We start from the raw sequence: 25,131 nt of genomic DNA, 5'->3' as shown, positions 1-25,131 counted from the left end.
GGCTTTTTTTGTTTTATCTTTCTCTGGTTATACATGTATGTTCATTTTAAAAAATATATACACATTTCTTTATGAATTATATTGGGAGAGAAAAATCAGACAAAAAGGAAAAGCCATGAGAAAGAAAAAAAAAACAAGAAAAAAGAAAAAAATTGAACATAGGATATGTTGATTTACATTCAGTCTCCATAGTTTTCTCTCTTGATGCAGATGGCATTTTCTATTGAGATTGCCTTGGATCATTGAACTGCTAAGAAGAATCAAGTCTTTCATAGTTGATCATCATTCAATCTTGCTGTTACTAGGTACAATGTATTCCTGATTCTGCTTGTTTCTCTCATAGTTCATTTAAATCTTTCTAGCCCTTTCTAAAATCAGCTTGTTCATCATTTTTTATAGAACAATAATATTGTGCTACTTTCATATACCATTATTGCTTTCTCTTAAAGTGAAAATAATACAGTCCTAAGAACAGGTTATGTTCTCAGTCCAAAGACTAGCCTAACTAAATACAGGGCAGTTTATAGCTAATAGGAATGCCACTAAGTGATGAATTATTTGGACAAGGTGACCCATGACACATATAAGAAAACAGAATAACTCTTGCTCCTCTTCAACTGTTTCCCTTCCCACAGAGATGGAAGTGGAAAAATAGGAAAGGAGATAGAAGGTGCTAAGAATTACAAAGTTTTTAGATAAACTACTTGAAAATATTAATTAAATATTGGTAGTGTGATTGTGTAGTCCTTATCCAAGGATCAAATAGTTGTGAAACTAAAATCAGAACTAAACCTCATCTGTGGACACCTTTATCTAAATGAAAACAATTAGTCAATAAACATTGATTAAGTATCCAGCACTGTGGATATACAAAGAAAGGTAAAAGCTTCTTAATTTTCAAGCTCATATTCTAATGGTGGCTCTAAATCTATACAAATAGCAGGATCTTTTTCAAAGAAGATATTGTCTTGCCATAACTTCTCAATTTAGTGTTTGTGAAGTTAATGTTTTGAACTCAAGACTTAAGAATCTTATTTGATTCAGTCTAACATTTTAGTCTCTCAAGATTCTTTTGGAACTGGTCTTTGACATACTGTTAGAAAAATGTTAAAGGAATCGATTCCACCAAAATCAGCCAGTTAATAAGCATTTATTAAATGGTTAGTATACCCCAGGCACACTCCAGGCACCATGCTAAATACTGGGAATATCAAGAAAGGCAAAAGTCAAGTATCTGCTTTCAAGGAGTTCATAGTCTGGTGGGGAGGAGCACATCTATCAAATAAAATAGATACAGGATAAATTGGAGCTAATCAATGGAGGAAAAGGCACTAGCATTCATCAGGAAAGACTTCTTACATAAGATGAGACTTTAGCTGGAACTTCAAAGCCTGGGAAGCCAGGAGGCAGAGATGAGCAGGTGACTGTGCCAGTTATGGAGAATAGCCAGTGAAAATACCCAGAAACTGGAGCTGGAGAATCTTCTTTGAGGAATGGCAAGGGGGCCAATGTTATTGGATCACAGAGTAGGTGAGCAAGGTAGGGAAGAAAACTGGAAAGATAGGAGGGGAAATCAAAGTTATTGTTTTTTTTGTTTTTGTTTTTGTTTTTTTAATGTTTTAAAATAATGTGACATTTGGTCTTGATTGTGCCTAAATCTATTTCAACTAAAGAGATCAAACCTTAAACTTAACTCAGTTACCTTCAGAAGAATCCCTGTACTTAAGTGGAGCACATTCTATGTATTACTAATGTGGGGGTATGCAAAATAGCACATAGGTGATTAGGGAGAGTGAACCAGTGGTAGAACTGGTTCTTAGATTCCTGTTGCTCTAAGAAGATATATGATCATCCTCCCCCACACTCAAGTCTTAATTCCAGCTTAGTAAAGCATCTCTTGGGATAACATCCAAAGGTGTTAGTAACGTTAATAATAGAGTCAACTCTTGATTATCCTTGTAAATAATGCGGAGCCATAATGTGGCTAAATCCAATAATAATTTTAATTTGACTTTGAAGAGGTTTCTGTACTTACATTTAAATATGGGTGTCTGTCATGTTCTCACAGTTCAAAATACTTAAAATCATGATCCCACAGAAACAGACTATCTTGACTTTCAGAGTAATACAGAGGGACTAGTCTAAAAGCAAACCTGGGACTGCCATCATTTACAAAGAAATAATGTTGGTTTGCTATCCTCTGAGGTTAGAATAGTAATTAGCTCTTTTGTTTGATATCTTCTTCCATGAAAAGGATATTTATTTTTATTTTAAAAGCCTAATCTTCCAGTTTCTGCTTGCTTGGGAATATAAAGACTTTATGTCTATCAGCAAAGTAGTTAACCAAATATAGGAAATGCTGATGCCAGTAATTTGAAAGCAAGGTTTGGATATTCAAGAATTTGGATAATTAAGACAATAATCAAGTTGAATGAAAAGAGAGTATGTACTTAGGCATATAAATGCTGGGCAGTCAGGAGACATTTTTCTATTATTTTGTGGTGAGTAAGTATTGCTATGTATAGAGTACCTGGATTTGGAATTAAGGAAATCTCAGTTCATAATCTTTTTTTAATAATAGCTTTTTATTTTCTAAAAATATGCAAAGATAGTTTTCACTTTTCACCTTTGCAAAATCTTGTGTTCCAAAAATTTCCCCTCCTTTCCCTCTCCATTCTCTCCTAGACAGCAAGGAATCCAATATGTTTAACATGTGCAATTCTTCTATTCCACATTTATCATGCTGCACAAGAAAACTCTGATCAAGTAGGGAAAAAAATGAGAAACAAAACAAAACAAAAAAAAAGAGAAAAAAAGCTAGCAAAAAGCAACAAAAAAATGTGAAAATACAATGTTGTGATCCACATTCCATCCCCATAGTCCTCTTTTTGAATGCAGATGGCTCTCTTCATCACAAGACTATTAGAACTCCCCTGAATCACCTCATTGTTGAAAAGAGCCAGTCAGCTAGAATTGATCATCAAATGATCTTGTTGTTGCTATGTACAATATTCTCTTGGTTCTACTCCATTCACTTACCATCAGTTCATGTAAATCTCTCCAAGTCTTTCTGAAATCATCCTGCTGATCGTTTCTTACAGAATAATAATATTCCACAACTTTCATATATCATAACTTACTCAGCCATTCCCCAATGGATGAGCATCCACTCAGTTTCCAGTTTCTTGCCACTACAAAAAGGACTTCCACAAACATTTTTGTACGGTAAAAAATTTTTTTTTAATTTTTATTTTATAACTCACAAATATTTTATCTTATGTATTCATAATGGACCAAAAATCCTTCTTACAGACAAAAATAGGCTAAACAATTAGGTTGATTTAATTCATTTCTTTGGCAGCTAGCAGAAACTAGAGTTCCAGCCTGGAGTCAGGAGGATCTGACTCAAATTCAGCCTCACACACTTATTACTTAAGTAAAGTGACTTCCTTTGGGAAGTCACTTAACACTGTTTGCTCAGTGTGTCCTCTGTAAATTGAGTTGGAGAAGGAACTGTCAAACCACTCCAACATCTTTGTCATGAAAATCCCAATGGGGTCACAAAGAGTTGGACATGACTAAACAATAAATTCATTTCTTTACCTTTTGAATTTGAACAAAACCTGGTTCCTGTTAATCCAGAGCTGCAACATCAGAGAGGATTTCAACTAACTCCTTTTCATGATGGCTTGTTGAACATGGTTAAATGTCAAAGTCTACTTATCAATCATCTTAGAGACTTGTGCTAAAATCATCCATAGCTGTCATCTTTGCACTCTGCACACTGGTAGTAGACGCCTGTAGAATACAATATATGATGTTTGCCAGACTGTGCTATTGGTAGATTTGCAATACATCAGCATAAATGTCATTGTAGTTTCTCATACTCTCAGCAATTTTAATTGTATTCAGAGAAAAGATGGATTTTTCTTCTGTCTTATAATTATAGACTTGAATCAATGAAAGATAATAGATCCTATATCAAATTCATTCTCAGTATTTAGCAATCCAAGGACTCTCTAAAAGGAAGGATGTTCTTCCCCACTACCTTAAAGGTCATTAAGAAGTGGTCAAAGTAATGTATGCTTCTAAGTTTGTCACCAACTCCACTGAGCTTAACTTCCTTTCCAGCTGCTTGGAAGAATTGTTGTCTTATTTTTCATCTGTTTAGCAACAAAGGAAAGGAGCATCACAGAGGCCTCAATGTAAAGATACATCAATAATGAAGTATTTCTTCAACTTTTCTGGAGGCTTCATATCATCTTTCTCATAAAGAACCATAGATCTAAGCCCATACTTGTGGGTAAGCTTTAGTTCTCTAACTTGGGCATTCTTTGCAGCTACCACTATTTTCATAGACTTATCAATTGTCTGGATGTTTTTAATTGGCTTCAGTTGTCTACTAATCTCTTTTAGAATTGCCCTATTTCTGACTTGGGACCTTTGGGACTATAGAGTCCAGGTGAAGTCATGTATATGATTGCTTCAGAGAAAATGGTGGTAGCCACTACACACCTGTCAGATTGGCTAAGATGACAGGAAAAAATAATGATGATTGTTGGAGGGGATGCGGGAAAACTGGGACATTGATGTATTGTTGGTGGAGTTGTGAACGAATCCAACCATTCTGGAGAGCAGTTTGGAACTATGCTCAAAAAGTTATCAAACTGTGCATACCCTTTGATCCAGCAGTGTTACTACTGGGATTATATCCCAAAGAGATCATAAAGAAGGGAAAGGAACCTGTATGTGCACGAATGTTTGTGGCAGCCCTCTTTGTAGTGGCTAGAAACTGGAAACTGAGTGGATGCCCATCAGTTGGAGAATGGCTGAATAAACTGTGGTATATGAATATTATGGAATATTATTGTTCTGTAAGAAATGACCAACAGGATGATTTCAGAAAGGCCTGGAGAGAATTACACGAACTGATGCTGAGTGAAATGAGCAGGACCAGGAGATCATTATATACTTCAAACAATACTATATGATGACCAGTTCTGATGGACCTGGCCATCCTCAGCAATGAGATCAACCAAATCATTTCCAATGGAACAGTAAGGAACTGAACCAGCTATGCCCAGAGAAAGAACTCTGGGTGATGACTAAAAACCATTACATTGAATTCCCAATCCCTATATTTTTGCCCACCTGCATTTTTGATTTCCTTCACAAACTAATTGTACACTATTTCAGAGTCTGATTCTTTTTGTACAGCAAAATAATGGTTTGGTCATGTATACTTATTGTGTATCTAATTTATATTTTAATATATTTAACATCTACTGGTCATCCTGCCATCTGGGGGAGGGGGTGGGGGGTAAGAGGTGAAAAATTGGAACAAGAGGTTTGGCAATTGTTAATGCTGTAAACCTGTAAATATATAACCTGTATAACCTGTAAATAAAAGGCTATTAAATTAAAAAAAAGAAAAGAAAAGAAAAGAAAATGGTGGTAGTGATCTTGCTGAAGGTCAGATCACTTAAACTTTCTCATTCTCAGTTTCATTGTCCATAAAATATTTATAATAATAACACTTCCTTTGCTGGTATATTTGAGGATTAAATGAAATAATTTATGGGAAGTGCCTCATAACTTTATAATGCTATTATTATTAATGCCATCATCATCATCATCATTACTATCATCTGTCTATGTGCATTGTACCACACTGAAGATAATTTATAATATGAATTATTTTGAACATAGCTGAAGACTGTCTTATCATAAGATAATAAAGAAGAGGTCTGAATGAAAAGAACTATGATTCTGGAGCCTGTGACCTGTGTGACAGAGCTTACAGGGACTCCTCACATCTTTTTCACTCTAATACCATGATGTCCTGAAACCTAAAGATAAGATCTTACTTTGGACAACAACCATAAAATGGCTCCTCCTCTCTTTCACTCTTCTCCCCACTCAATAAAATAGGGATCATTTTTAATGATCCATAGGCAAAAGTTAGGTAAGGCAACATTGAAAGTCAAAGTCTCACCTTTCTTCTCCTCTCTAAGTCACTATCTATATTTACCTGGGCAAGAGTCAGGGGAAGAAATTATTAAGACAAAGGAGATAAAAACCTTCAGTAGTGGAACTTTAGGCAACAGGAGATTTTGTAGGCAAGGTCTTTCTAGAGCTGTTCAGATTATATATGCCATATAAGAATATTGCTCATTGAGATAATATGTTAATATTTGTGATGACATTGAGCTCAGCAGAAGATGAATGTTATACAATAATAAATAATATTAAAAAACTCAAAACCTCAAAACAAAGGAGCTCACTAATTTGCAATACCTGCATTACAGGATAGATGGAATTTTACTTTTTTTTTTTTAACAGCCTATTAAAAATTAGTTTCCTGAGTTGTGGCTAAATTTCCTTCTAGCTCTAAAAAAATTCTATAATTATATTTCAAGGTGGTAGTTATTCTCTTAAATAGACTTTGTTAGGTTAGTTGTTATTTTAATTGTAGTGTATAGCAACAAACTGCATTTATTTAAAACAATCAACAAATATTTGCATATTATATAACTTTCATTTCCTCATCTGTAGAGAAAAGGGATTGGATTACTTATTAATCTTTTATTTTTTTAATTACATGTAAAAATTTTTAACTTTCATTGAAAAAAATTGAGTTTAAATTCATAATGGCCTTTAATCAATGTTTTTTTGACTAACTGACTAGTAGTTCAAAGGAAAACTCATTCAGATATGGGTTGAATTTCAAGACTTTTGAGGTCCCTTTTAGCTTTCAGAATCTGTGAAATCTGGGAACAGATAATGAATATTGTTTAACACTTTATGACAGTCTGGAAAGCAGACAGATCAACAAATGATAATTGCAAAGAACTTTGTACTGATATGCTGGAGATAAGGAAAACATGTTAAATTTCTGGTGTAAGCATTCACACATCAAAAAACAGTAAAAGCTACAAATGTTGGCTTTGTTGTTTTGCTTATTTCTATATTTGAAAATTGATGGATAAAATGTTAATAATACAAATTACATTTAAAAGTAATACAAGATGACTAAAAACCATTACATTGAATTCCCAATCCCTATATTTTTGCCCACCTGCATTTTTGATTTCCTTCACAAGCTAATTGTACAATATTTCAGAGTCTGATTCTTTTTGTACAGCAAAATAACGGTTTGGTCATATATACTTATTGTGTATCTAATTTATATTTTAATATATTTAACATCTACTGGTCATCCTGCCATCTGGGGGAGGGGGTGGGGGGAAAGAGGGGAAAAATTGGAACAAGAGGTTTGGCAATTGTCAATGCTGTAAAGTTATCCATACATATGACCTGTAAATAAAAGGCTATTAAATAAAAAAAAATAATAAAAGTAATACATATTTTCTCCTCTAAGAGTCAGTTGTCAAATATTTATCAGCACACCACTTTATGGCTGTATGGGAATAGTCCAAAGCAAGACCTTGTCTTCAGGTTTCAGGATGTATTAGAGTGAAAAGATGTGAGGAGTCCTTGTAAGCCCTGTCACAAAGGAATCACAGTTCTTTTCATTCATACCTCTTCTTTGTTATCTTATGATAAGACAGTCTTCAGCTGTGTTCAAAATAATTCATATCATAAATTATCTTCAGTGTGGTACAATGTACATTTTTAGTTGTCAGCAACAAGTAATTGAACATTGAATTGTCTAACAATTGTGACTGCTCAACTAATGGTTGCATACTATGTTTGTGTCCAGGATCTTTTTCATTTTTACTTTTGGACTGTGAGTGCTTAGCACAGTGCCAAATATGTAGGAGATGCTTAATAGATGCTTGCTGATTAAGTCACTTTTATGTGACACTATACTTTCCAAAGCACTTTTTCTCACAACTTCAGTGAGTTAGATGGTGCAAGTATCCTTTCCTTCTACATATTGGGAAGTCTCAGATTAATCTCAGTTTAAATGATTTATCCACAAAGGGGAATCAAATTTGAATCCAAGTCCCCTCTTCAATTTAGGAGGCCTTTTCACTATGTGTATATATTTTTTGTGTGTGGAAGGTTATCTAAAGCCTGCTTTTCCTCCTAGTACTTTAGATGCCACATATGGCTATGATTTTCTTAGAGAAATGTCATGCAAATAAACAAAAGTTGAATGTCGATTGCAACATATAATTTATGGAGTAAGTAGTCTGTTTTAATTTTTCATTCTAAGTAGCCAAATTTTGGTGGAAAATGCAATGCCAGTTAATAAACTGCAGAACTATCACACAAACCCCCCCACTTTTTGAATTCTACATTTGTTTTTCAAGTAAATAGGAAAATGAACATGCTTTGTTTTCCCCTTCCAGGGCTAAATTCCTTTATCTACAAACTAGAGTACATTCCCATCAGATCTGTACAAAATCTTAGACTTCTGTGTAAGTCAAATGTTTCTTAGACAGAAAACGACTTGGCAGTTTTCCCTGAGCCACTGAATCCCCTTTTGACTATTTCAACCTTGAGCTTCATTTGGAACTGGCAGCACTTCAATGAGAAATGGGTATTGACCCTGACAAGCAGAGCTGTTTGATAATGTTAAAGCTTTAAAGCCGTCCATGTGCTTTTCCTTTCATCCCTATTCCAGTGACCCGGGTGGAAGGTCCCTCATAAACTTCCCATCTCGTGGGGCGAATACTGCTTTACATGTGCCCTTTTACACACAAGTCATAGCAGCAATTGCGATATTAATGTTTGAATAGAGGTCACTTGGTTCCATAAAGGAAGACTTCTAGTAAAGAAAAAACCACGCTACAGAAATGTCTGGGAATCTAGGCAGGGCTGGCATTTCCTTTCCCTTGCATCACCGCAGTAATTAAAAATGATGACAGTTTCATCAGGAGCTACAATGATTCGAATAAAATAATATTTATGTAAGAAGGTGTTCAGATAGGAGGGAAAACTATGGATTAAAGTGAGAGGGGTGGGGGGCTTGCTAAACCCACACTGTCTGTGGGTTTGAAACTCCTCGAGGCATCCTGCAAAACCTGCCTCGGGAGTAACCCCAACGCTTCAGGGGAGAGGAGAAGGCTAGACCAGGGCAACGCCTCCTCCTTTGCCCTCCTACGCAGGCTTTTCTCCCGCAGGCTCAGAGCCAGCTGCAGACTTCTTCCGAACATGGCGAGGCTGAGCCGGCTCCGAGCCCCTCCCCTTCCCTGAAACAGCCCCCCAGCCCCCACCCGCGTCTGCGTCTGCCGCAGCGGGGAGTTCGGGCTCCTGGTTGGAGGAGGGAAGAACATCCTCCCTCAGTCCTTGCGCTTGGGTCCAAGCGAGTGGAAAAAACGGGACTGCCCAAATGGAACTTCTACTCTTCTCCATACTTGAGGCGGCTCATGCAAAAAGCATAATTTAGAAAAGAATAAATACATTTAAAAAGGCAGCCTCTTCATTATTATTTTGAAAGTCTTTAAATGCTTTCCCAGCCCCAGCAGACTGTAGAGCAGCCCTAGCAAAAATAGCAAAAGGACTGCTCAGCGCTTTACAAGTATCTCATGGGAGTGAGGAGATAGGACGCCCATTTCACAGATGAGTCAGAGAAAAGTTATGCGTAGTATCTGAGGTCGGATTTTGAACTCTGGTCTTGCTGATGAAGAAGTTGGGAAAGTCGCTTTTGGGGAATGAAGAGGGGGGGAGGACCCGGGTTCAAATACCACCTCCGATGCTAATTGACTTTGGGACAAAGGCTCTTTTGAGCAAGGAAAGAGGTGAAGTGACTTGGTGGTTTGGGGATAACCTGTGCCAGACCCTTTTACAAAGCTTTTATTCAGCATCTCCCGGGTTGGTTGTGAGGACATCGCTTTGGAAACCAGTTGTTAAGCGAGGTCTCTAATGGTTACCAGGAAGGGTTGAGAAAATGGAAAGAATATTTCGGGGATTTAGCTTTGTTCCGCTGTTTGTCCGCTTTTTTAAATCAGAAAAGGATGTACGCAGGGAGACCCAGAGCTCAGATTCCCAGGGAAAACGGAGACCGGCTCGTGCATTAGGGTAATTTATTCTGTCTCTCTGTTTCTGTTTCTGTCTGTTTTCTAGGACTCCAACTCCCAGGGAGGCAAGCTTTCTCCGAGACGACCAATGAGCTAAAAGGTCCCGCCCAGAGCAGCCTTCTACAACCAATCGGCGGGGACTTTCTGAGGGGTTAAAATCACGGCTGCCAGAAGTTCGTGGGGCCCCGACGAGAAAATGTTATCATGCTTTCCCCTTCTCGACGCACAAACAGGCACCAAATCAAACGTGCAGCAAGCTCTTGAATAAAGGGTGTGTGCGCGCGCGTGTGGGCTGCCAGCTTTGGTCCCGGTCGCCAACCCCCACCCAAGTTCCCGACTCTTAAGCGAGTGAAACCCACCGGAAAGAGGAGGCTTCAATAGCTCCCAGCTCAGGGCTCGAGGGAGGGGCGGGGCTAGGTGGGGCTCGCGAAGCCGCGCAGCCGCAGTGGTGCCTCCGTAGCCGCCGCCGCCGCCGCCGCCGCCACCACCCGGGCTCAACCGCAGGCTGGAGACAGACGGGGCCGGGAAGAGACAGAGACTGAGGAGGAGGAGGAGGAGGAGGAGGAGGGGGCGGGGCGACGCCCGGTGACCGGAGCGCCGCAGACTGGCAGCTGCAACGTCTCCCCCCTTTGTGTCTGGTCTGCTCTGGTCGGAGGCTCGTGAGCTGCTCTCCCCCGCGTCTCACCCCGCCTCAGCCGGGGTGCGGCGTGTCTAGGTGCCCCTTCCCCCTCCCCGAGCCCTTCCATCCTCGCGTCGCCGTCCCCTCCCCCCACGAGCCCGGCGGGGAGCCACAACCCCTGCCGCAGCGCAGCAGCGGGAACGCCGAGCGCGGAGAGAGTGGGGCGCGACCCGGCGGCTGCCGCAGCCCCGGCTGCCTTGGGGGAGTCTGGGAAGCCATTGACGGGAGGAGGAGGAGGAGGAGGAGGAGGAGACGACGAGCCCCGGACGGCTGGGGAATGGACCTCGGAGAGGCTCACGGAGCCGCGGCCCCGGGACTTCGAGCCTAAAAGGAGGCGGGCTGGGGAACTGCCGGCCTTCCCTGGGGGGGACCCCGTCCGGCCTGCCCTGCTCTGTCGGCCCATGGAATTCGGATGCACCGAGGGCTCGCTGCTTTCGCTTCGGAGGCCGGGCGGGTCATGGGGGGAGGTACCTCTGCGCATCTCGTCCGCCTGGAAATTGAAGTGATTTGAAGCGAAACTTACTTGGTGGGGACGCGGTGCCCGGCCTCCTCCCCCAGCCCTCCGCCACGCACCCGCAGCTGGAGCCGCGCGCGATGCGGCCTGGAGCCCCGGGCTTGACGCCACCGCCCCCGCCGGCATCGCCCCTTCCCCGGGCGGGGAAGTTGTAGGGGGCTGCCCCGGCCCCTCTGCCTCCTCCTCGGAGTGTCCCCCACTCGCACCTGCTCCCTGGCTATGCGTCCTTCCAGACCGGGCTCAGTTTTCGATCTGGTGAAACTACGTGGGAACCCTTGGTGCTGATTTCCCAGCCGCCCCCGGCCCCCCCACCCTCCTCCTCTCCTCCGTCCGGAAAATGCCTCCCGTCGGGAGGGCCGAGTCGCGCCGTCTCCTCGGCGTGAGCCGCGTCGGGCGCGGGGAGAAATGAAGGCAGCTCTCTGCGGTGGAGTCCCAGCTCTGCAGACGGGGCCTTCCAGCATCTGCCATTTGTCCTTTCAAACTGCATTGTGAGAATTCCGAGGAGGAACATCAAGATAACTCAGAGCGGAAAAAGGAGGGGGGGGTTCCTCCTCCCGGCGCCTCTGCCTTTCTCTCCCCTTTTCCGGACCCGCTTCGGCTCCGGGGCTTGCCCAGGTATGACCGCCTCGCTGCAGAGCCTCGGGCCGGCGCTGCTGCTCCCCTGGACCGCGCTGCTGATCGGCGCTGCGGCTGGTGAGTAGCCTCTGGGGGCTGGGGGCTCGCCGTCTCTCTCCGCTCGGGCCTGGGGGGGAGAGGGGCAGGGCTGGCGCGGAACGAAGGCGGCGGCGGCGGCGGGTCTGCGTCCCGGTGCAGGCGCCGGCGCGGATCTGGCGGCTGCTTCGGGGAGGACTGTAATAATCACCCCCCACCCCCCACCCCCCGAGGCACCTGGAATGTAGCGACACGCTTGTATCGTATCGAAATTTGTCCTGGTTTTTTACCCCAACTCGGGAAGAAGCATCGTGGGTGTGGTACCGTGACATTTTTAGCTGTGAGGTAATGCGAGAATTAAAAATAATGTTTCAGTCGCCGCCGAACTCGCGCTAGTAGGAGATCTCTGGGGAGAGGAGGGAGCTTTCAGTTTCCGAAGAAACGCGTTTCTGCCCTATGCTTGGCATCTTGATTGCTTTGCGTTTGGAACGTTTTGGAGGCGAGGTGGCTACTCCTCCAAGTTACTGATGGTGGGCAGATCTAGGATAGCCTTCACATAGTGTGGGATCGCTGTTTGCTGATCTTTTTGCACAGCTGTGTCAAGGATTGGTGAAACTCGTCAGCCCCGTGTTTCCCTGTATTTTTACGGTCACTTGCTGTTGGGCACAGACTTTTTTTCTTTATATCTCTTCACTTTCCAATATTGAGACATAGGGATATAGTTTCTCTCTGTGTATCTCTTCTACTCTAGTAGAGATATAGCTTAAGTATAGGAGACTTGTGAAACTTGAAGGGTTATTGCAGTTTATGGTTATAGTAACCACCCCTCCTTTTTAGACATTTTATTCCTCCAATCTGTGGAAACCTTTCAGCGTCTGATCTATGCCTTGGAAGACAAAATATAAAGCTATCTTACGTAATCGCTGTTAATCATTTTCAGTATCTAATCATTCTTATAATACTTGTCTCAGTTTAAGAATAGCAAATTATTAATTGAAAGACAAGAAAGATTTGGCAATGTTTGTATCTATGTAATAATATTGTGTGAGCTTCTTGATGAGCCTGGGGTTGGCTTCCTTCTTTTCCATTTTTTAAAAAGGGCCTGTGTTGAGCAAGATTGCTGGGTTACAACACACATCACTTGGACTTTTGTGCCTCAGATCTTTTGATGTTGCCTTTTAATTTTAGGATGAATATGTCTATAATAGCAAAAATAATTTTAAATTTTCAGTTGAAAAGTATTTTAAAACTACTCAGTGTAATAATTAGTTAATTATTCTGGCTCCGTCTCTTGGAGCAAATGATTTATTTTAAATTTCATTGTAAATATGTTAGGTAGTGAAACAGTCTTCATATGTAACATTTTAATCTACATGTGCAAACCGCATATATTAAACACAAAATTTTTAAAAAGTAAATAGTTATTTTCCAAGAAGGCACAATGGGAAACACATCGGACGTCTCATAGTGAAGTCTTTCAACATTTTTGTATTAAAGTTTGTGTTGCTATATTGAAATGTAAACTTATTAAAATTTAATATAGTATTTATATAGCATTTTGCTTTTTTGCAAAATAGTTTATATATGTTGCCTCGTTTGATTTTCTTACATGCTGTTTCAGTTGTTCCCTATAACAACCCTGGGAGATTAGTACTGTTATTGTCCCCATTTTACAGAAGAGGAAACTGAGGCTTAGAAAGATTAAGTAACTTGATCAGTATCACAAAACTAGTAAATAGACCAATAAGAAGGATTTGAATGTAGGTCCTCCAGACTCCAAGTCTAGGACCCTAGCAACTAAAGCAGGCTGTCTCTTTAATGAAGTCATTTGTGACCTCCAAGGAGTGGGATAAAGCCATGGACTTAAACACTATTTTCTGTCTTTGATAATAAAACAGTTCTTAGAATTGTGATCTAAAAAAAGTTTGGGGCTTTTTTTGTTGTTGTTTAAATCACAGTTTGTGATAGACATAATGAATTCTAAAGTTTGAGTGCCTTTATTCACACACAAAAAATTGTAGGTATGTCTCTTTAGTGCATCATTTCCCAAATTTTTCAGTAGGACTCCTTTTTAATTACAGAATATTTCATGAATTTTCAACATACACAAACAACATCCCTTCTCATGATCAGGAGTTGTAGAAAATATGTAAGATAAGCTATTATGAATTTAGTAATATTTCAAATGAATTATATCTTATTAAATACATATATTTGAAAAAATAGTACTTCCCTATTATGAAATGTATTCTGCCTCTATGTTTATTTATGCATTCATAGGTCCCTCACAAAAACTTGAGACCTTTTTGGTACAAATGTTTCAAAGAATTCCAGATCTGCTCAGGTAAAGATACACAAAATGAAATTTCTGAGTGATACATACATTAAAGTTAAGAACCGTTGCTAATCAATGCTATATAGAGTGTTTCAAAGTTAGTTACCTTTGCTCTGCCAGCTTTGGAAAGGCCCTTGTCTAGGTTAGCTGGAGTTCTGATGTTGTGAGAAGACCTTTGCCCAGTCCTGTCCGTTGAGCTGAGGGTGCACACTTGGGTTTCTTTGGTGGGTGGTGAGCTGCTACTTCTCCTCATGGGCACAGATCACATTGAGGTGCCTCAAAGGTTAGCTATGCCCACCTCCTCATTTGATTGGATGAGGAAACTGAAGCAGGAGGGAGTTGAAGTGACTTATTTGAGGTCAAGGTGGGATCTACTTGTAAGTCCCTCTTCAGGGCCACTGTTCAAAGCACTGCTGCCATGCTGCCTCTTCCTTCCTGGAAAGGGGTCATCATTTCAGGTGAGCAATGCTTAACCAGTCTCTTCTCAAGGAAAGCTGTAGCATCTATTTATCTGATATTTTACTTTCTACTCACCCTGACATAGTAAATGTGTACTTCATCTTAAAAATACCTACTTAATGGAGACCATCTTATGAGGAGTTTCCTTCATTTTCTTTTTTCCCACCTTAAATCACTGTTGACCTCTGCACCTCCTGGCCAGCTGTCTTGCCACAAGCCAGTTTGCCCCAACTCTACTTTCCTTTCATTCACCTTCCATTTGTGTTGTCTTCCATTAGAATATAGCTCATTGTGGGTATAAATTATATCTTTATATGTCTCTCTCTCTTTCTCTTTCTCTGTCTCTCTTTTTCCCACTCTGTCTTTTCCCTTCTTCCTTCTAGACTTACAAGTCCTAGGCCCTTGATTCCATTACCCCTGGCATTTGTCCCTTTCTTCCATTTTATTCTCACCTTTTTCTTCCCAACTATCAAGGAAGGTATTCAGGTTTTGGGGGGGACAGTGTAGGAAGAGCTTTTTTTCTCAGATCTTTTGTCCATCTATTCACCATCCCATCACTCTTCCTTTCTCCTCTTCTCAGCTAAACTTATTGAAAAAAAGTGTTTGTATCCAGGGCCTTACCCTTTCCCTCTCCCCTGAAATCTAACTTCCAACTTTCCCACTTTACTAAAATTGCTTCCTCCAAAGTTATAGATGATTTCCACATCACCAATCAAATGATCTCCTTTCACTTCTCCTTATTTTCTACAGCATATTCTCTGGGATGTTTTTTCATATGTTGGCTTCAGGGATGCCACACTTTGTTTTTATCTCCTTTGCTGTTTTTTCATCTTTTTTTTTTTTTGTTTGTTTGTTTGTTTCTAAATTGTCCAAGGTTGTATTTTGGCTCTTAGACTTAATTCTTGGCAGTGCCATTCCCTTTCACTGGTTTCAAGGGGAGACAGCTCTTAAGTCTTATTTCTCACCCTGACATCTTTCTAAATCCCTCATCTACACCTCCAACTGCCTAACTGGACTCTTTTTGGCACCCCCAGCTCAGTATATTTCAAATTAATCTTATTTTAATTGTTCCTTCAACTATTCTTCATTCAGACTGTTTCTTTGAGTTGTCCACAGTTCTTCCAGTCTGCATTTATGAAACCTTAATGTAATCTTTCACACTTCCTTTTCTTTCACCTTTGTCTATTCAATCAGTTATCAAGTACTGTCAATCCTACTTCTGATATATCACCTTCATCAATTTCTCTGTTTCAGCTGACATTTCCCTCCTACTTAGTACTAATAATCTCCTGCTTCCTTTTCTACCCCTCTAATTTTAGCCTTTTGTTGCAATACTCTATTTTTTCAGTTGACTCGAAGACCTGTATATCTATTTACTCCTTGTTTTTTTTTTGTTTTTTTTTTCTTCTCTCGTATCACAACTGCCTGTTGGGCATTTTGAGCTGAATGGCCTATAGGCATTTCAAATACAACAGGTTAACATAACATAACAAAGCCACCTTTCTTCTTTAGTTTTCTGTTTCTGTTAAAGTAACACTATCTTCTAGTCACCTAGGAATCACAAATTTGGAGCTATCCTGGGTTTTTCATTCCACATATCCTATCAGCGTCCAAGTTTTATTGATAAACACCTCTATGATATCTCTACCATCCATATTTCCTTTTTTTTTCTACTCATAGAACAAATACCTCAATTCATTAGCCTCCTGATTAGTCCTCCTGCCTTAAATCTCCATCTCCCCTCCCCCCCTTACAAATTACTTTCTACTCATTTTGTTTGTATTTAATTTATGTGTCCTGTTTAGAATGTAAGCTCTGCTGTGGGCAAGTACTATTTTGTTTGGGTGTTTTTTTTTTTTTTTTTTTTTTTGTATCCCCAAGACAGAACTGCCTGGCACATAGTAGGTATTTAATAAATGTTTGTTGATAAAGTGACTTAATCTTTTTTACACATAGATCTTCATTGACTTCATAATGCCCAAGGAGTAAAGTTAAAAAAAACTCTTTTGCTCGGCATTCAAGGCCATTCACAATCTGAGGCTGCTTTACTTTTCCAAATTTATCTCATACTATTCCCCCATAATCCTTCTCTGGTAAACTGGACTATTTCCTTTTCTCTCAGAGCTCCTGTGTTTTCTTATCTCCTCATTTTTGTTCCTTCTGTTTCTTTCAACTTTTTCACTTGTTTAATTTCTCTCCAATTCAAGTGCATTTAATAAACAACGTATATTCTAGGTGAGATCCAAGTGGGAATGGTGATTATTCACTGGTGATAAAGGGAAGACCTCATGGATAAGTAGTCTTTATCATGAACTATTTTGTGTTGGAGTTATTTGTATATGTGACTTTTTCTTTTAACTTGACTTCTAATTTCTATCAAGATTCTGTTTTAACTTTTCCTTCCACTTAGCATAATGCTCTGCACGACAGTCACATTTGAATTCATTGAAAAACTTTGAAAGTATGAAACAATTTAGAATTTATTATTTGCATTATTCAAGATCCTTCATTTTAACAAAAGGATTCACAAGTTTCCTTTGACAACAAATTCAGTAATGAATTTGAAACAATTCAGTTTGCTGGATTTTTTTGTTTTATATACCAAGCTTTAGGAACACATCTAAATCAAAATATGAAGCTAGAGTATTCTAGAACAGGATCATAGGATTGTTGAATAGTAATAACAAAGAGATAAGGGATAGGTTTAATAATTGTTATTCTAGGCTCCATTCTTAATTCAGATGATATAATAGAAGTTATTCCTTGAATTATCTCATATGTAATGTGAGCAAATTAGTTGTGTGGGGGAAAACAGTAGACTGAAAAGTAAGGAGAGGCCAGGCTTTGCTTCAAAAATATATGTGTGAACTTGGGAAACCATTTAACTTTTGGATCTCTTTATCTATAAAATGAAGAGATTGAATTAGATCATTGTTCACCAAATGGTCTTCATTTCCCCAGTGTTCCTCACAATATGGTATAGACTAGATAGGATTGAGATGTTGCTTTATATAAGGTAGCTATGTATAAATATGGTTCTATACAAAACAAAACAAAACAAAAAAACCAGACAAATATACTGTAGGAGAAGAGTGCCATGCATATAGACAATATATAAATTACAAGAATTCTCCTTTGGATTTTAAACTTATGGCTTAAAACATTATCACCGTAAAATGCACAAATTTATTGGTAGCGTTAGTACTTAGAGCTTAATAAATGATTGGCTGTGATTCAATAAATGTTGGACAAAGCATAGTAGTAAATCTGGGTTCTACCAAATTTTTATTGTGTCTGAATTTGTGATTTCTTTACTGTCAGGAGCTTATTGTGAAGAAGCTATCAGTGCAGATAGACAACTGCCATTTCAAACCTTAGAGAGTTAGTTAGGACAAGGAGAGCGTAGAGGATCTTGAAGCCAGGTCTTCATGACTGAAGCCTCACTTCTCTTTCTCTTATCAGAGCTAAAAAATGAGGAGAAAGAAACCCTCTCTTACTCCCCCCCCCAAAAAAAATTTTTTTTAAAAAAGTATATGGAAAGATCCAGATGAGAAGAACTGAAATATCCATATGGTTGTACCACCACTTCTTTTAGAAAGCCCATTTCCTATTTCTGAAGTGAGAAATTGATATTGTACTTCTTCAAATTTTCTAAGATAGATTGAAATACTTAGTTTTTCCCTTATTCTCACCTTCCTATTAGTCTGTAGCACAGAAACGAATAAGCACCATCTTTTTAAAAAAGCTTATTAAATCTTTTTAATAAGCTTTTTTTTTTTTTTTTTCCTGAGGCAATTGGGGTTAAGTGACTTGTCCAGAGTGACAGAGCTAGTAAGTATTAAGTGTCTGAGGCCACATTTGAACTCACGTCCTCCGACTTAAGGACTTGTACTCCATCTACTTTGACATCTAAGTGCCTTAGGCATTTTTGTACAAAAGAAAAACTTGTCTCCTTATATCCCCTCATATATTGCTCTGCTCAGGTAGGACTTAACTCACCCAGCACTCTCTTTTCCCCTAATCACTCCTCTTAAGGATATCTCTTCTGAATTCCTTTCCTTTAACACTCTTCCTAATAATCCTTCCAAATTAATTCTGTCTAGGACTCAGGGATCCTCAAACTTTTAAAATAGGGGGCCAATTCACTGTCCCGCAGACTGTTGGAGGCCCGGACTATAGTGAAAACTAAAACTTTGTTTTGTGGGCCTTTAAATAAAGAAACTTCATAGCCCTGGGTGAAGGGGATAATCGTCCTCAGCTGCCGCATCTGGCCCGCGGGCCATAGTTTGAGGACCCCTGGTAGGTATTGCTGATGTGAAGCCTCCCAAAACCTGATCAAGACTAACCATGCTGTTACAATGAATAGGAAATCTTAATAAGAAGAAATTTGTGAAAAAATCCAGTAAACTTCACTATGGTATTTCTGTAATTCACCTTTGTGGGTTTTTTTTTTTATTATTATTATGGTTGTCTAGAATGTGTTTTGTAAGATTCATAAATTGAGTAGTATTGCTACCTTTTATTTTAGTATGAAAAGAATGGCTCTGATAAAAAAAAAAAATTGTTTAAAAAAGCAAATGGATAGAGAGGCATCCTAGTATAGTGGGTCAAGCACTAGAGCCAGGGCTTTTGTATTTTGGGTTTGGGCTTTGCTTCTTACAAAGTGTGACTTTAACCCCTCCTGGGTCATAAATTCCTTATTTTAAAATGAAGCAATTGGATTCTATTCCCACTCAGCTGTCAAATTAGTCTTCCCAAACCACAGCTCCAATCGTTTCAACTTAGAATTTGATAAACTCCAGTGATGGCTGTCACCTCTAGAAAATCCTTGTTGTTTAAAATCTTCCACAACCTGGCTCCCTCCTGTCTTTGCAGTCTTCTTAAATGCTATGTTTCCCCACATACTTTGCAATCCATTGATGGTGGCTTTTCCTTGAGCACTCCATCTTTAGAATTAGAACATCTTTACTGATTATTCTGCAGACTTGGAATGTTCTTATCTCTCTTTCCCGGTCTCTTTGACTTCCTTTAAGTCCCGGCTAAAATCCTATCTCTACAGGAAGTCTTTCCTGATCCCCCTTAATGGTAAGGCCTTTTCATTATTAATTATCTTCAATTCATCCTGTAAATATCTTGTTTGTATGTAGTTGTTTTCATGTTGTTTCCTTTATTAGTTTGTGAGCTCCTTGGGAAATACTAATTGTCTTTAAATCTTTTTTTGAATCCCCAGGGCTGGAATAGTGACTGCATGTAGTAGGTGTGCAGTATTTGTTAACTAAATGACTTCTGAGGGCACTTTAAGCTCTAAATCTTTACTCCTGAATCTTAAATTCAGTGTCAATGATATATACATTTTTGAGAATTGATTAAAGTATTAGCTTCCTGTTAGACTGATTTTTTTTTCATTTCACTAATTTTATTTAATCAGAGGTATTTTAAACTTTATTTTGTTACAGTGTTGAACCTGTTGATACAGACAAGAACTTTATATCTAAAAGTGAAAACTGGTTCATTTAAAAATGAAACTGTTTTATCTCAAAAGTTCTTGTCAGTAGCATTAAGTTCAAACAAAAGCCAAATTAAAATAGAGAATAAATTCTGTATGCCTCTTAATTTTACCATGAGTAGAAACAGCATAAAGGCTGTATAATGTTAAAAATTTTTAAATTAAATTTCAACTTGTCTTCAGATCAACATTTTCTTCCTTCTTTCTTCCCCTTCCCCAATTGAGAGAGCAAGAAAAACAAAGTCCATGTGAATAGTCAAGTAAAACAAATTTATTTCATTGGCCATGTGAGTATATTACCTCTCTATTTGGAAGTGGCTAGTATGTGTCTTTTTTTTTTTTTTTTTTTTTTTTTTAAGTCATTTGGAGTTGGTTTTGGTCATTGTGTCATTTGGTGTTCCTAAATCTTTCAGAATTATTTGTTTTTTGTAATATTGCCATTATTGTATAAAGTGCAAATGCAAGTCTTCCAGGTTTCATCTCTTTTCATTTTTTTTTTTATATTGCAATATTATTTTACCACAGTTATATAACATTAGTTGTTCAGTCTTTCCTCACTTGTTGGGCACCCTCAGTTTCCAATTCTTTGCCACTACAGAAATGGCTATTATAATTTTTTTTACTATATTGTCCTAAAGGCTCCCAAGTGTTTGAAAGGTAGCAAAATCTCGTTAATTTAGACTAAATCAATTCAAGCCATTCTCTAATTGATAAATGGTCAAAGGATATAAACAGACAGTTTTCAGATGGAGAAATTGAAACTATCTCTAGTCATATGAAAAGATGCTCTAAATCACTGTTGATCAGAAAAATGCATATTAAGACAACTCTGAGGTACTACTACATATTTCTCAGATTGGCTAAGATAACAAGAAAAGATAATGATGAATGTTGGAGGGATGTGGGAAAACTGGGACACTAATACATTGTTGGTGGAATTGTGAAGTGATCCAACCATTCTGGAGAACAATTTGGAACTATGCTCCAAAAGTTATCAAACTGTATATAACCTTTGATCCAGCAGTGTTTCTACTGAGCTTATATCCCAAAGAAATCTTAAAGGAAGGAAAAGGACCCACATGTGCAAAAATGTTTGTGGCAGCCTTTTTCGTAGTGGCAAGAAATTGGAAACTGAGTGTATGCCCATCAGTTGGAAAGTGGATGAATAAATTATGGTATATGAATGTTAAGGAATAGTATTTTTCTGTAAGAAACGATCAGGAGGATGATTTCAGAGAGGCCTGGAGAGACTTGCATGAACTAATGCTAAATGAAAATCATTGTACATGGCAACAGCAAGATTATACAATGATCAATTCTGATGGACGTGGCTCTCCTCAACAATGAGATGATTCAGACTAGTTGCAGTTGTTCAGTGATGAAGAGAGCCATCTGCATTCAAAGAGAGGACTGTGGGAACTGAATGTTGTGGTTCACAACAGCATTCTCACACTCTTTGTTCTTGTTTGCTTTTTATTTTTTTAGTCATTTTATTCTGGTTTAATTTGATTTTTCTAGTACAGCAAGATAATTGAAGAAATATGTAAGCATATGTTGGATTTCTACCATGTTTAACATATATTAGACTACTTTGCCATCTAAGGGAGGAGGGTAGGAGAAAGGGGGGAAAACTGGAACACAAAGTTTTGCAAGGGCTAATGTTGTAGAATTATCCATGCATATGTTTTGAAATATATAAAGCTTTAATAAGAAAAAAAAATTTAGACTAAAACATCGGGGACTGAGGATGGGTCAGTAAATTTCAAGAAAAACCAATTATAGAATACTTAAAAAAATTTTAATAGCTTTTTTATTTACAAGTTATATGCATGGGTAATTTTCAGCATTGACAGTTGCCAAACCTTTTGTTCCAATTTTTCCCCTCTTTCCCCCCACCCCCTCCCCTACATGGCAGGATGACCAATACATGTTAAATATATTAAAGTATAAATTAAATACAAAATAAGTGTATGTGTCCAAACCGTTATTTTGCTGTACAAAAAGAATTGGACTCTGAAATATTGTACAATTAGCCTGTGAAGGAAATCAAAAATGCAGGTGGGCAAAAATATAGGGATTGGGAATTCGATGTAATGGTTCTTAGTCATCTCCCCAGAGTTCTTTTGCTGGGTGTAGCTGGTTCAGTTCATTACTGCTCCATTAGACCTGATTTGGTTCATCTCATTGCTGACGATGGCCAGGTCCATCAGAATTGATCATCATCATATAGTATTGTTGTTGAAGTATATAATGTGATCTCCTGCTTCTGCACATTTCACTCAGCATCAGTTAGTGTATGTCTCTCTAGGCCTTTCTGAAATCATCCTGTTGGTCATTTATAGAATACTTTTAAGAAATTCAGTTTTATTGCTTGCAAGTACATTTTGTAATTTGAATTATCTTTTAAAGTGATATCAAAAAGAGCTTGTTTAAAGGATAGGTTTGATAATTAATATTACAGAGTAAACATAACAGTCAAAAGGGTTAAAGTCTGAATGTCTCTGGACTCATTAGACTTGGAATTTTAGTGGTAGAGGGGAAAGTAGAAATCACTTAAAGTTTTTTTTTAAGTGATTATATATTTGCTCTATAATTTTAGACATTTTGTTTGTCATTAGGGATCTGATACTTGTCCTCAGAGGAGAGATGTTTTCGCCTTTCCTGTCTGCTCCTGTGAAATAGGTTGGACACATACAGTTAAATGATACTTAATAATAGAGGTTCAGATATGCTAAATGTCATGTGAATGTTAAAGATAAATATTATAGGAATTAATGGAGATTGGGGAAGACTTCAGAGAGGAACTGAGATTGAGTTGGCCTGGAAAGGAAAGGTAGAATTTAGATTAGGCTTCAAATAAGCAAAATCATGGATATTTTAAGTATATATACACACACACTCTCTCTCTCTCTCTCTCTCTCTCTCTCTCTCTCTCTCTCTCTCTCTCTATATATATATATATATATATATATATATATTTTGTTGTTGCTCTTTTCCTGTCATTTTACATCTTAGCCAATGTGAACGGTATGTAGTGGTATCTCAGAGTTGTCTTAATTTGCATTTCTTTGATCAATAATGATTTGGAGCATCTTTTCATATGACTAGAAATAGTTTTAATTTCTTCATCTGAAAGTTGTCTGTTCATATCTTTTGACCATTTATCAATGGAAGAATGGCTTAATTTCTTATAAATTTGAGTCAGTTCTCTATTTTGGAAATGAAGCCTTTATCAAAACCTTTGAATGTAAAAATGTTTTCCCATTTTGTTGCTTCCCTTCTAATCTTGTCTACATTAGTTTTGTTACAAAAACTTTTAAACTTAATATAATCCATTATATTATTATATTTATTATTCATATTGTGGTCAGTAATGATTTCTAGTTCTTCTTTGGTCACAAATTTCTTCCTCCTCCACAGGTCTGAGAGGTAAACTATCCTATGTTCTTCTAATTTATTTATAATATTCTTTATGTCTAGATCATGAACCCATTTTGACCTTATCTTGGAATATGGTATTAAGTGTAAGTCAATGCCTAATTCTACAGTATATTTTAATCCATGGTTAATTGACCATGGATTATGATTTTATATGGCAGAATAATGAGAAAATATTGGAATAGAGGTAGGTAAAATTTAGATTTTGCAAAATTTTGAATACTAGACTAAGGTATTTGGGTTAGGTCTGTGGCAGATGCCAAAAAAGTATTTTAAGAAGATTATCTTAAAACAATGTGTAGAATGGATTAGAGGAAAGAATGATGAAAGTCAAGAAAACTGTAAGGGTTATAACTGGAGAAATCACAGCAATGAGTGTTATGTAAAAAAACAAAACAAAAGAAACAAAACAAAAAACTTTTAAAGTAAGAATCATAGATTGATATGAGTGGGAAAAAGGGAACAAGAAACTAATTAAAACTAAAAATATCTTCAAGGAAAATGTCTGGAAAAACTGGAAAATAACTATTAAACCATAAGTTAATGCTATTCTGCAAAGTACAGAATTCTAGAAGATTCTCTTGGTACTAGAGCACAGACTAGCTTCTGTTGGGCTAAAAAAAAAAAAAATCACTGTTTTAGCCAAATGGGAATAGTTTAGGAACTTGGTGGACTTTGTACTGAGAATAAGAAGGAATTAGGGTGATTTGAGGTGATTTGAAACTGCTAGCGATTCACAAAAATTCACCAAAAAAATTATTATTTCTGAAAGTTTGAAATTTCAGGAAATAAGGTCTATCAGAAATAGGTTCAGGAAATATATGGTCAGGGTTTTCTTATTTTAATTTTTTAAAAAATTCTGAACTTAAACGCTGCATAACATTAGTGTTTCCACATATAAAAACATTAAAGAAAATTGTATATAAAATTGTAAATCTCTGTGATGTATAGCATTCCCTTTCAGGTATTTAATAACTTTGATGTATAACTTCCAGCGTTTTCTTTCTTGTCTGTTTCCTTTTGGCTCTGTTATGTTTGTTCTTTTAACATGCTTCAATGACCTTTCTCACCCTCCCTCCCTCTTTTCTTCCCTCTCTTTCTCCCTCCCCTTCTCTTTTTCTTTTTTCTTCCTTCCTCTCTCCTTCCTCCCTTCTTCCCTTCCTTCCTCCCTCCCTGCTTCTCTCCTTTCCTTCCTTCCTCCATCCCTTCTTCCCTTCCTCCCTCTCTCTTCCTTTTTTCTTTCTTTCCTTTCTCCCTCCCTCCTTCTCTCCTTTCCTTCCTTCCTTCCTTCCCTCTCTTCTTTCCTTCCTTCCTCCCTCCATCCCTCTCTTCCTTCCTTTCTCCCTCTCTCTCTCCCTTCTTCCCTCCCTCTCTTCCTTATTCCCTCCCTCCCTCTCTCCCTTCTTCCCTTCCTCTCTCCCTTCTTCCCTCCCTCTCTCTTTTCCTTCTTCCCTTCCTCCCTCCTTCTTTCCTTCTTTCTTCCCTCCTTCCTTCTTTTCTCCCTCCCTCCTTTCCTCCTTCTTTTCTTCCTTCCTCCCTCCCTTCTCTCCTTCTCTCTTT

At 38.3% G+C, this 25,131-nt stretch overlaps 1 protein-coding gene, 1 long non-coding RNA gene and 1 pseudogene across 4 annotated transcripts in view; 1 reads left to right on the top strand and 2 right to left on the bottom strand.

The window, feature by feature from the left end:
- Positions 1-10,466, bottom strand: part of LOC116422243 — a 55,133-nt gene extending 44,667 nt beyond the window's left edge. The window contains exon 1 of the long non-coding RNA XR_004232805.1: positions 10,349-10,466. This is a non-coding gene — a long non-coding RNA (uncharacterized LOC116422243). The remainder of the gene's footprint in view (positions 1-10,348) is intronic.
- Positions 3,251-4,552, bottom strand: LOC100926041 (annotated as a pseudogene).
- Positions 10,467-11,777: 1,311 nt separating the features above from the next.
- Positions 11,778-25,131, top strand: part of BMPR2 (bone morphogenetic protein receptor type 2) — a 187,108-nt gene continuing 173,754 nt past the window's right edge. For all 3 annotated transcript variants that reach the window (XM_023500692.2, XM_023500690.2, XM_023500691.2), the window contains exon 1: positions 11,778-11,875. In XM_023500692.2, coding sequence (XP_023356460.1) covers positions 11,800-11,875 — 76 coding nt within the window. In that variant the 5' untranslated portion in view covers positions 11,778-11,799. The remainder of the gene's footprint in view (positions 11,876-25,131) is intronic.

The sequence above is a fragment of the Sarcophilus harrisii genome, chromosome 3 (genome assembly GCF_902635505.1).
Source record: "Sarcophilus harrisii chromosome 3, mSarHar1.11, whole genome shotgun sequence".
NCBI lineage: Eukaryota > Metazoa > Chordata > Mammalia > Dasyuromorphia > Dasyuridae > Sarcophilus > Sarcophilus harrisii.
The sequence above is the reverse complement of the archived record's forward strand: the minus strand, read 5'-3'. Positions and strand labels throughout refer to the sequence as shown.